Source organism: Electrophorus electricus, chromosome 7 (assembly GCF_013358815.1).
Source record: "Electrophorus electricus isolate fEleEle1 chromosome 7, fEleEle1.pri, whole genome shotgun sequence".
Taxonomy (NCBI): Eukaryota; Metazoa; Chordata; class Actinopteri; order Gymnotiformes; family Gymnotidae; genus Electrophorus; species Electrophorus electricus.
In genome coordinates this window covers 28,049,174-28,062,700 of record NC_049541.1, presented here as the reverse complement: position 1 = coordinate 28,062,700, position 13,527 = coordinate 28,049,174, and the positions used below count along the sequence as shown (strand labels likewise).

At 43.7% G+C, this 13,527-nt stretch overlaps 1 protein-coding gene across 1 annotated transcript in view; it reads left to right on the top strand.

Moving 5' to 3' along the window:
- Positions 1-13,527, top strand: part of dscamb (Down syndrome cell adhesion molecule b) — a 106,165-nt gene that overhangs the window by 7,554 nt on the left and 85,084 nt on the right. Inside the window, exons 2-3 of the mRNA XM_027022265.2 lie at positions 7,291-7,608; positions 7,999-8,145. Of these exons, the coding sequence (XP_026878066.2) occupies positions 7,291-7,608; positions 7,999-8,145 (465 nt within the window). The remainder of the gene's footprint in view (positions 1-7,290; positions 7,609-7,998; positions 8,146-13,527) is intronic.

Here is a 13,527-nt window from a genome sequence, read left to right as displayed (position 1 = left end):
ATAGTGTCTGTTTATGCACTTTCTACACAGATGCACCAGTGGTCACAAGTCAAAGCCGATGTTTTTGTCAACTTCACATCCATGGTGTGCCGTGTGTTGTGCCATTCACGTGGACAGTAAATGAGCTGTCACCTGGCACCTGTGATGATTCAAACCTCAACACATTGTACCAGCTGTTCACTCACTTTGAGAGAAGACCATTGAACTCTTTTTTATTAGGAAAGAAAACACTGCATTTGCGTGTCAGCACCAATGGTCTTTCTGTTATACAAGAAAACGTAGCTGATCATAAAGCAGTAAGGTCCGGATCAGTGCGGTTTTAGTGTGTGTGTAAAAAAAAATAAAAAATTGTGTTTCGGATTGTGTCCACTGCCAGTTGTAGTCTTGGGAGCAGGGTGTGTGTGAACAGTGTGTCAGAGAGATGCAGACCACGGTGAGAAGCAGGTGGAGAGAACAGGCTCCTCTCTGATCTTTAGCGCTCATTGTGTGGTGCAGAGAGCTACCTCTCCACGTTGTCTGCGCTGGGGGCTCCACCTCCGCCAGGCCCCACAGACGGATGTACCCGAGACGCATGGCAAGCAGCACCTGCACGGCCACAAAGTCCCACCCTCACAGCCAACAAGCCTTCCTTTCTCTCCTCCCCAAGCCTGCCACGCTCTGGCTTGGCGGCCCAAGAGAAGCTCTCAGAAGGCTCCGGGTGCACACTGAGGCTCCTTGTCCATTCCCGTCGTCAGCATGAATGAGGACAGGATGCCTGCTCCCGAAGATGCTAGGCATCATTATCTGGGCAAGTCTGTCCGGACACTGGGCTCACAGACTCCTGGCCTCTCCTTTGAGCAGGGCCCGATAAACCAACGTTTTGTGGACCGACAGAGATGTTTTTGACTTCACAATGAAAGTGTTTTAGTAAGTGAATTCCTATTGGCTGCGTTGGCATCCAGGGACAGGCAGCTGTTCTGAGGGCGCCAGGTTTAGAGCACTCATTCCTCTGGTGTTGATTAAAAATGGTTTGATAAGACTAGCCAGTAAAAGGCTGAGCTCATGAGCCAGACGCAGAAACTGAAAGGACGGGAACGTTTCCCTGACAGGAGTCACACGTTGGAGGCTGAGTTTCAAGTTAGATGATGCTGCATGATGCAGTGATGCTGTGTGATGACTGACATAGACAACTTTGAAATATAAACAGATTTGGACATTTTCACATGTTTATGTAGAGGGTAGTGTTCTGTAAAATATATCGTTTGTTAAAATCAAGTCTGCTTTTATTCTCATTTCGTTCATATAGTTTGTATACATTAGCACTTCAAAACTGAGAGTCCTGCCCAAGGCTGAGAGTCTCAGTAGTGACTGTGAGTTTTTCTTGACTGAGTGGCTGTCTCGGAGGTGGAGAGTGGTTTCACGCTGGTGGGCTCTAGCAAATGTTTCCGCTCTTCGCGGCCATTCTCAGCTTAATCTTAATGATCCGATCACGTTCGTTCATTTAGGACATGACAGCAGCATCACAGAGCCCCCCCTCCCCCCCCCCCCCCCCCCAGCATCAGAGCGCTGGAGTGTCTGCACAGATCACAGCTGAGAAGACACTTCCTCTCGTCCGTCATGTCCTGCTTAATATTCATGTCCTGCTTAATATTCATGAAAGCAAATTGGGAGACAGTCGTTTGGCAAGTGCCTGGCTAGGTGGAGGCCCAGGGGATCTGCACACACATGGTACACACTTGCCCAGGAGGAAGCCCTGCCCTAACCCCTCCAGCTCCTCCCACTCTGCCCTCTCTTGCCCCACCCCTGCCTGCTACAGCTCTGCCACTCATCCTGTATCCCTAGTTGCCCCCCCCCCCCACCGCACCCCACCACCCTTCCCCTAGAAAGCCCCCAGGCGGTAAGCTGATGGCAGCTTTAATTACCCCAGGGCCCTGTCGCAGACTGTCACGCCCCACCAGCTCTTCGTGGCTGTTGTGCTGGCACGATGGGGCACACAGTGGCATGCAGCTCCCTAGTAGAGCAGGACACACTGTGTGGGGAAGGGTCACTGATCTAGGATCAGCACTCCCCAAATCCATGCTGATATAATTCACTATGTGTTTGTAACTAGAACTGATCTGATGCTGGGGTCCAGCCATTAGAAGTGAGGTTTTGTGTTTGGAGACAGGGATACAGAACTGGTACATTAATGGCACACACAGGAAATGAGTGTCATGCACATATGTGCAGTGTGTTTAGCTGCTTCTAAACTGGGCTTCCACTGTCCTGGCAGTCTGATGTTAACTCCAAATTCACCAAAACATTGTGGTTGGTTACCAGGGCAATGATCACACAGAATGGAAGAAAAATTAGCATGATTAGCGTCTCTCTCTCTCTCTCTCTCTCTCTCTCTCTCTCTCTCTCTCTCTCTCTCTGTGTGTTTGAGTGTGCGTGTGTGTGTGTGTGTGTGTGTGTGTGTGTGTGTGTGTGTGTGTGTGTGTGTGTGTGTGAAAGACGCCAGAATGAGGCTTTACACATGAATTGTTTACACATTTTACACACGTTTACATGTTTGTTACATATAAAGTCTATAAGTGGTCTAGAATATGGCCTAATGTCTTTTCCTTTGGTTCCATTTTGCACTTTGGGTCAAATTTTCTTTTTACTGACACATGCTGCAAATGTAAAATGTAAATGTTTTCCAGCCAGTTCCTTTTGATCTATTACCTTAATACTGCCCAAGAACTGGAAATGAAAAGTATCTTTATTTTATAAAATCACAACTGTAGTGACACCGAAAGCTCCCAGCTAGTATCAGTCCAGCTGTATGCTAACATTTTCTTCAGATGACCTTGAGTTATTGAGTAATCTCAAAACACTTCCGTTATTTCTTCATGATATATAAGTGTTGCACTTGCCATATGTGAAACCAGATTCTCATTCAGCACCATGGACTGTGATTATCAGACTGGGTTAGAGTTATGATAAATGATGGTTAAGGATTAGGGTTATCAATCTGAGGACTTGATGTTACCTAATTCTGAAACTGTACCAACAGAAGTAATGGAGCTAGTACACAATAAATCATACAGACAGAAGTAATGGAACTAGTACACAATAAATCATACAGACAGAAGTAATGGAGCTAGTACACAATAAATCATACAGACAGAAGTAATGGAACTAGTACACAATAAATCATACAGACAGAAGTAATGGAGCTAGTACACAATAAATCATACAGACAGAAGTAATGGAACTAGTACACAATAAATCATACAGACAGAAGTAATGGAGCTAGTACACAATAAATCATACAGACAGAAGTAATGGAGCTAGTACACAATAAATCATACAGGCAGAAGTAATGGAACTAGTACACAATAAATCATACAGACAGAAGTAATGGAGCTAGTACACAATAAATCATACAGACAGAAGTAATGGAGCTAGTACACAATAAATCATACAGACAGAAGTAATGGAACTAGTACACAATAAATCATACAGACAGAAGTAATGGAGCTAGTACACAATAAATCATACAGACAGAAGTAATGGAGCTAGTACACAATAAATCATACAAACAGAAGTAATGGAACTAGTACACAATAAATCATACAAACAGAAGTAATGGAGCTAGTACACAGTAAAAAGTGTTGAGTCTGAGTATTATTATACTGCATGGTCAGGTAACTATAGGACCAAACACGCACTGGGTAATCAAAACCAGCAAAATGGGTAGTTCACTGCACTGAGCATGTTTGGTTGAATATTTATTCCAAAAGATTTTCATATATTGACTATAATACTTGGTTAATATCTTAGCTAAAGTTAGTGGAAGACAGGACGAATGGTGGACATGCGTAAACACAAACAGCAAAATGAATGTTTTGTGCATGGTGTTGTTTTTGCTGCTGACAGAGCAGATTTCTCCCCTCAACACCCAGAATGCTGCAGCCAACACAGCAATGCCCAGCCTGCCATAGCTAACACAGCCAGCAGAGCGGCAGTAGAGTGTTGCCCTGAATATGCTGCCCTTCAACGAAGCCCAACGCTGGCAACATGTCAGAATCAGCTCAAATCACAGCAGAGCTGTCAAGGAAACACTGCGTTGCGCACTCGTTAGCTTCCCATTACTGTTGGACTGGGAATGTGTCTACATTACATTAAGAGGATAGCTTTTAAAATGGCATATAGGAATCGCACAGTCATTGTGTCTGCCATGTTAGTATTGACTGCACATGTATTTAAATTAAGTGCATCAGTGACTTGGAAAGCAGCTTGTGATGGCTGTTCAGACAGAGGCAGCTGATGAAGACAAGTGGTTTGGATTACTCAGGCGAAACACAAACTGCTAAATAGGCCTTCAAATGATTTTTTAATTTAACGGCTTACTTTTAAATCCGTTTTATTATGCGCTGCATTTTGCATATTTCTTTCTCTGCAAACCATTTTTCTCATCTTCAATATTTGTACCAAATGAGTGCACACTGCTGAACCTCTGAGCACACATAAGCAGCATATAACCCTGATCTCCAGCTCCCTTTGATCATAATTCCTGTGGTGAAGTGCTGGGAGTGAGTTCTAGACTTAAACACTGGCTGGATATTCACTTTGAGTTCAGCTGGATGCAGGCAGGCCAACGTAGCCACTGGCCTTCAACTCTTCCTCAGGTGTCTGTTCAAAGCCAGCCCTTCTTCTTGTGCCCCAGGTGCTGTGGAAAAAATGCTTTGATTCAGAGACTCCTAGACTGGGAATTCTACATCCACATCCCTGGTGTAGGACAGCTTTTCCGTATGTCAATATGCACACGTAGCATTGGAGAGAAGACAGAAGGCAGCTCTAGCAGACTAGTTAAAAGGTTTAAGGGGTTTTAGGAAACACCTAACGGTTCATTGGAAATGAGCTCGATGACGGATTTCTGAAGATCTAATGTTTTTTTTAAATCAGCCTTTGTGTTTCAGTTATATTCAGTCTCACTGTTACATTGGACACCTGGGCAGTACCTGGGTTATAATTTATTGATTAAGACTCTTTTTCTGTTAGCGCAGTGTCAATGCACCAAGTTTATACAGTCAAACACCTGACATTATAATCAGTGTGCATATATTAAATAATAATAATTATAATAATAATAATTATAATCAGTGTGTATATATTAAAATATTGGTGGGGGGGTGATCGGGTGTGTGTGTGTGTGTGTGTGTGTGTGTGTGTGTGTATGCATGTGTGAGAGAGAGAGAGAGAGAGAGAGAGAGAGAGAGAGAGAGAGAGAGAGAGAGAGAGAGAGAGAGAGAGATTGGGTATGTGTGCATGCATTTCAGCTCCACCAGGGTTCCTCTGAGGGTTCTTCTCACCTTGGTTTGCTGCTAGCCCTTGTCCTTTAGCTGTAGAATGCGAGCCTTGGGTGTTGTGGTTCTGAACAAGGTTCAACAGAGCCTGTGCATATGGCTCGTGCATTATAAAACTTACGTGTCATCTCACAGAAGAAACAGTGACCTAAGTTGTACACTTAGGTCAGATGAGTATTGAATACAGCATGGTTTTAAATGCCTATCTGGAGCAAAAAGTGGAGGGAAAAAACGTGGTTAATTATGAATGCGTCCGGTGCATTATTAAACAGTATCACTTATGCGTCTTTATGGCTCCGCACATGAAAAATGATGTCAATTCTAAGTTTATCCTCAGGCCACTGAGCAAATTGAGCGCTTTAAGAAATGGGTGCAGTTGTGCTTCCGGGATTTACTGGGTCCTTCTGCCTGTTCATTTAGGAGGTGTGACCCATTACCTTAAAGACATTTAATCTGTACTGTGTCATTTAAAAAAGTGACCTACAGCATTTATGAATGTAAGAATCATGCCATGTTCACTAAAGCATGTGTAAATTATGCATTGGCCATTTTAGATGTAGATTTTAGATTTTATCTGTATTAATGTTTGTGTGTAATATCTGTACGAATGTGTTTCTATGCTGTTTTCAACAAATCAGGTGAGACTAACCACAGCCTGTGGGAATATTCATGGCTTCCTCCTTTCCCAAGGAATTCAGGGATTATTCAAATATACAGATGGGCTCATTTCAAGCTTCAGATTTGAGGATGAAATATATGGAGCTCTTGGTACAGTTATTTTCTTCAGTAATTGTTCCTTTATGCCAGAACTAGTGAATGATGAGCAGTGTTCATTACCATTAATAAGTTCCTACTGCCAACAGTTGGTAAGAACTGTTGTCATTATTGTACCCCTGTGTGAAACTTTACAGATATCACCATATGCTTTGAATTGCCACATGAGGGAAGATTATAATATGAAGTGGTACTGTTTACAATTTCCTTTTGCTTGCATATCAGTTTGCTTGGTGTGTGTGTGTGTGTGTGTGTTTGTGCGCGTGTGTGCGTGCATGTGTGTGTGTGCGTTTGTGCGCGTGTGTGTCTGTGTGCATGTGTGTGTGTGTGTGTGTGTACGTGTGTGTGTGTGTGTGTCTGTGTTTCATGCTTTGTGAGTGGGAGCAGCCAGCTGAACTACAGAGAGGCTGGAACCTCTGCAATTTGAAACCTTGTTAGAAATGTATGAAGTGCTAAAATTCTCTGTCCCCAGAGAGCAGAGCCAGGCGTCTCAGCCAAGGCCCCACTCCCACAGATGCACCACAGCATCTCCACTCAGCGTCTCGTGAACATGCAGCAGCTCGGGACTAGCAGGCCGGGAGCAGGACTCCTGCAGTCTGTCCCCGTAAGACTGTCCCATAGCTGCTCAGGAGCACACGGGGCAGGATGGCTGCTGTTTGGATCTAAGCCAAGAATATATCACTCTAACTGCCCTAACTGATGAGCTCATTTCTGGCTGGATTCAGTTGATGGTGTTACCTCGACCACCATACAGTGGCTTTCAAAAGTGTCATAGTGAGGTGCTACATAAAGGCACTGTGTAAACACTAAACCATGTCCCAGAGTTACCAGCAGAGGTGTCTGGCTGCTAACAGGGCACATGAACATCCTCCTGGGGTCATGTGTAAAAGTGGACATATGCACGTTCTCTTGAGGTCACATGGATCTTTGGTGTATTTGAAATGACTTCTAAAAAACAGTATTAAGCTGTGAGACAGGATGGGCAGACGGTGATTGTGTTCCTAATTACACACATCTAAAGCTCACAGCTGATTCACAGGGATGTGTTCACAAACTGGGATTTCCACAGAGGAACTTTACACTGCGTGTTTCATTACTGACACACTGAACCATGACGACTCTGCACTGTGGTCTTCTGGCGCAGTATTCCCTCATATGTTAACCTCTCCTGTTCTCTGTCTGTACCTTTCTCTCTTCTCCACAGTTTTTGGTGAAGATCTACATTCCAGCTTATATTTTGTCAATGCATCTCTGCAAGAGGTAGTGTTCTCCAGCACCACAGGGGCACTGGTGCCCTGTCCCGCTGCAGCTGTGCCCCCTGCCGTGCTGCGCTGGTACCTGGCCACGGGTGAGGAGATCTACGATGTGCCAGGCATCAGGCACGTCCACCCCAACGGCACCCTGCAGATCTACGGCTTCCTCCCCTCCAGTTTTAGTAACCTAATCAATGACAACACATACTACTGCACCGCCGAGAATCCATCAGGGAAGATCAGGAGCCAAGACTTGCACATTAAGGCCGGTGAGCGGGGACGTCTTCTCCCTTGCTGAGTGGAATAATATGTTTACAGAAGCATGATGTGTTGAGTTGTGCTTCTGCTGATAGGTGTAGGAGAGATGGATGAGAAATACTTAAATATTAATGGCTCTGTATGCGAGTTAGTCATGCAGAAAGAAGACAATGCTGGAATTTGGGTCACAGTTTTTTTGTTTGTTTGGTTTTTTTCTGTTTACCCTTTCAACAACCTCTACCAAGAAGCAAATATTTTCATTGTCAGATTTTAGCTTCAAATATAGAAAGCTAATTTACCAAAGGAAATCTAATTCTGTCATCTAATTACATCACGATAGTGTAAGAATAATACTGAATATCACGTGTCATATATGAAGTGTGTGTCTCCTCTGCATGCAGTATTTCGGGAGCCGTACACGGTTCGTGTGGCGGACCAGAGAGTCATGAGAGGCAATACAGCTGTCTTCAAGTGCATTATCCCGGCCTCGGTGGAGGAGTATGTCTCGGTTGTCTCGTGGGAGAAAGACACTGTCACAATCGTCTCAGGTAAGAGCTCACAGTACTGACCTTCTACTGCAGACTGGGAATTATTGGACATTGCCGTTGTTGTTTGTTTGTTTGTGTGTGTGTTTGTTTTTGACTACCTGTAGTCAACCTCTATTACCTCAGTAGAAACTGAGGCAGACATGTGTAGACATGAAGATGAGGTCTATATATACATGTGTAGGTCTATATGTATATACATGTGTAGACATGAAGGTGAGATCTATATATACATGTGTAGACATGAAGCTGAGGTATATATATATATATATATATATATATATATATATATATATATATATATATATATATATATATGTGTGTGTGTGTGTGTGTGTGTGTGTGTGTGTGTGTGTGTGTGTGTGTGTGTGTGTGTGTGTATGTGTGTGTGTAGACATGAAGGTAAGGTCAATATGTATATACATATGTAGACATGAAGGTGAGGTCTATAGATACATGTGTAGACATGAAGGTGAAGTCTATATTCGCATGCTTTAATTAGGTGATAAGGCCCGAAAGGAGAAGTGTTTGGACATTTGATACAGTGATGTAGATCACAGTGATGCAGTGATGCAGATCACAGTTATGCAGTGATGCAGATCACAGTTATGCAGTGATGTAGATCACAGTGATGCAGTGATGTAGATCACAGTGATGCAGTGATGCAGATCACAGTTATGCAGTGATGTAGATCACAATGATGCAGTGATGCAGATCACAGTGATGCAGTGATGCAGATCACAGTGATGCAGTGATGTAGATCACAGTCATAATGTTTTTTGTTGCTCTGGAACCCAAAGCTTCTTCAGGTCTTAGGTCTCTTCAGCTCTGCATGCTCTCTACCCATTCAACCTCCAGTGCATGCCTGTCACTAGCAGTCATTGTCTTTGTGGTTTACTGAGCTTTAGCTGGTGCCATGCTGGACTTTATTGGATGGGAAGCTTTAGTGTTTGACTGGCATTCAACTCATGGTGTATCATCTCAACTGGAGATGGTTTGGACACTCCAGTCATGGTTCCTTAAGGGGAACACTCATAAATGTGAGCAAACTGTGGTTGGAGGGGTGGTAACTGCACGAGGAATATTTACTGGAATATTTGTCCCTTTTTTAATAACATGACACACAGTATTTTAGCATGAGGTGTTAAACTGCATGAGACTTCCAGAGTTCGGCAAATAGTCTTACCCAGGACAGCTGTGGACAATATAGTATCTGTCCTCCAGAGAAGGTGAAGGGACGACCTTGGTGTGAGTAACACCTCTTCTGACCTGGTGAGCTGCAGGAGATATGTACCTGCGCCATGTGAATTCTACGGCTTGATCAAAGCGTTGCTGGTCCTGCAGGCAGCGGTGGATAAGCCAGCTTCTAGATCTCAGCAGTGTCTGACTCATAGCACTGGATGCACAGTATGGTGCTTATGTGGACGATGACATCAAAGGAAACCAAACTTTTGAAGTCTGAGAGTTGAGAAGTCTGAGTTTCATAGCGGTTGTGGATGGCGACTGGAAAATAAATAAATAAATAAATAAATAAATAAATAAAGAAAGAAAGAAAGAAAGAAAGAAAGAAAGAAAGAAATGAAATATATCAAGTAATGTGAATTTGAACATGTTCACATGGCACTATGCTGTGGTGCAAATACCAGTGAAGAAAGATCTTGGTAATAGAATAATTAGTGTCTTCTCAGCACTGTAGGTACCCACTGATGTTCTGTAGGTGCCTGCTGACCCATTGGTGTTCTGGAGAAGCCCGTTGGTGTTCTGGAGGCCGTTCTACTTGTCCTGATTTCAAATTTCTCAGTTGCAGTCTAGTTCAATGATGATTAGACCTGTGAGTACCATCATGAGGTGTGTGAGGGATTCATCTTTATGACAATAACATGTAGCACTCTGTAGTATTTCCCTTAATAACTCACCTTTGATCGAGTGTTCACCCTTGAAAGTTAAATCATCAATAGATTTAACACAGACTTATAGTCTTGATCTTTTTGATCATTTGCAAGTGAAAAGCAAAATTATCATAAAAATTTTGGTAAATGGGATTGTACCCTTTTACCTCGTAAAGAAAAATATCGGAACATTTCTTATGTATTATGAAAATACCATGTTATTATGGATTGGTTATATTACCCATTTTTGCTTAGGAAGGGGAATCCAACCATTATGCCAAAACAACAGATGATTAGTTTCGCAACCAATATGCCCGATAACAGATAATTACGTTCAGAACCAGTATGCCCAGTAAAAGATGCTTTGGTTCAGAACCAGTATGCCCACTAACAGATGTTTAGATCCAGAACACTTAATTCCCTTTGTCTGTGGGGTCTCCTATTCAGCAGTGCAGATATCAGTGGACGTTTCTGCTCTTAATGTGGTCATCTTGCTGATTTTCTGAAGACATTGACAGTTAATACATCTGATCGTGATTAATCTGGGAGGGCATTAGATGCTGGTACATGACTTTCAGAGTCAGATTCAGCATTTTCCCTCTACGTATACCATAGCATACAAAAAAAATCACCTTAGTTTAGCATATCATTTTAGTGAATAAACAAATATCACCTTATCTTAGCATATCACCTTAGCATACAAACAAATATCACCTTAGTGTATAAACAAATATCACCTTAGCTTACCATATTACCTTAGCGTACAAACAAATATCACCTTAGTGTATAAACAAATATCACTATAGCATATAAACAAATATCACTGCAGCTGGTAGACAAATATCAGATTTGTAGCTTTGGAATTTTGTCCTTCAGGATTTTAGCTGTCTTATGCTTTGCCTCTGCATACAGCATGGTGAGTATGACACCAGTATGACATCAATGTGGCACCAGTATGCCACTGGTATGACACCTGTGTGACACCAGTATGACACCAGTATGCCACCAGTATGACATGTCTGTGACATCGTTATGACACCAGTATGACACCAGTGTGACACCAGTATGAGAGAGGTGTCATGTCCATGGTGATAGCCTCAGCTCTATTAGTGAAACAAAAATGAATTTTATTCTGCCTGTGTGTCAGGTGTGGTGTGCTTGCTTGTGTCTCCAGTCCAGTGAAAGGTTCGTTGTGGTTTTTCTGACACTGCTCAAACCCACTAGGCTTGGCCAGGGTCCCACACCCATTCTCATCGAAGAGGGGTTCTGACACTTACACAATCACCTTGTATTCCTTTCCAGAATGTATGCTAGATGCTTAGGAGTTCCTCCACATCTGTTCAGCATGTGTTTATAAAAATATATTGTGACTTTGATGCAGAAGAAGAATAACGAAGTGCTATTTCCTCTTTGGAGAAAACCATCATCTATTAAACAACGCAAACAGCAACAGGAAAAGGACTAACAGGGGAGGTGAGGGCAGGAGAGCAACATATTAAACACGACATGAAGCCGGTTACACGCTAGTTAAACTAAAAACAACTGTTTAACAATAGCCAAGGCATACACACAATTCAGCTTTTTAAACAGTGACATTAAACTTTACATTTTTAAACTAAGTAATGCTAAGGCACTCGACATCCTGGGAGTCCTCACCACACTCTTCATCGATCTCCTCACCGCACACTTCAACACACTCCTCACCGATCTCCTGACCACACGCTTCAACACACTCCTGACCACACTCCTCACCACACTCCTCACCACACTCTTTAACACACTCCTTTCCGCTCCCCATTCTGGTGGTGGCAGCCACAATTTAAAGGTGCCATGCTCTGTCCCACCCCAACCAAACATGCACACAGACTATCACTCACACAGCCCCATTCCCCCTCCTCCAGCCAATCAGACACTTCCAGCCCGTCAATCACCAGTCCCTCTACCAATCACAACACACAACCACGATCACAATCACCTATTTGTTTATTGTCACTCACACCTGCTCCTCCTCCCTTCCTCCTTATTGTAGCCCACAGTTCCGTCTCATCAGAGCTTCACATTGACCTTCTCATCTATGAGAACTTGTCCCACAAGCCCACGAGCTCGACTATTTATTCAATCTCTCCTTCACCTTTATTTTTGTTATTTATTTCTGTTACATTTTTGACCTCAGTTCACTCCTGTGTTTATTTTCTGATTAAAATTCCTTTTTTTGTCTCTCACTCACACATCACTCCTTCACTCTAAAACGTCACAGAACGTGAAGCTGAACTCAGGAAGCACAGTGAGTGAAGTCTCCCTGGCTGAAGCTATTACTCTCCATGGTGTTAGCGTCCATGGTGTTAGCCTCCATGGTTACCTCATCAGGAAGTAACAGAACATGACCAGGCACAGGAGCTGGGCAACTTCATGCCAGTGTTGACAGGCTGGTGTGGAGGTCCTCTCCATGAGTCCAGCTAGTACCAACTGATAATGATGCTTCCTCTCACACTAGTGGGAATCGCTTTTACCATGTCACTTCTCTGGAGGTTTACAGTGGTAATCCAGATGAATGTGAAGAGTTTATAGTTTAGTGTGAACTATATTTCACCCATCAGTCACACATACCTGACCATGCCAAGATAGCGTTGATTATCAGCTGGATCACGGGAAAGGCAAAGGCTTGGATGCTGTCATTAGCATCAGTGACTCTCCTCTGCAGTACATCTACCCAGAGTTCCTCCAGCTCCTGCAGGGTAGGGCATGTGATAGAGTCAGCTACATCTAAAGCCAGGAGTCCTCTCTCAGGTAGGAATGAGGATGTTCTGGTGGATGTATATGTGGAGGGTCTTAGGAACCTGAACTCTCAATAAGGTGGTTGAACAAGCCATCTCCCTGGACCATCTTCTTCAGGAGAAACGTCGCTCGCCAATCTCCTCCAAAAAGAATACATCACCAGTGTGAGACCAACTGCCCCATGCTGAGCCCATGCAGCTGGGTGGAGCTGAGGACCCATGCAGCTGGGTGGAGCTAAGGACCCATGCAGCTGGGTGGAGCCAGCCTGTCTCCTGAGGAACAGAATGTATGAGTGAAACATCTGTGCCCCTACTGTGGAGGAGCTGATCATGACCTCTCTGCCTGCGTTCGCTGCCCTTTCTCAGCAAAGAGAGGTCCAACTGGTCAAAAGGTGAGTGGCAACAAGCCACACACCTCTCCCTTCTCTTTCTCTTTGCCGTGCTATGTAACACACGAGGGCCACTCTCTCTCCATTTCAGCCCTTACCGACTCTGGCACAGTGGGGAATTTAATGGATCGAGGCCTGGCTGAGGAGATGGGCATTGACATCCTGCCACTTTCTTCACGTCTGGTGGTGCAGCACTTGATGGAGGTCATGTGGGAATAGGCTACATCACACAGCAGACACCCATAGAACAACTGCAAGTTCACGCAACTCACCATGAGCAACTCTCTTTTTTAAATTTTTGATACACTCACACATCATTTAAGGTTTCCTCTG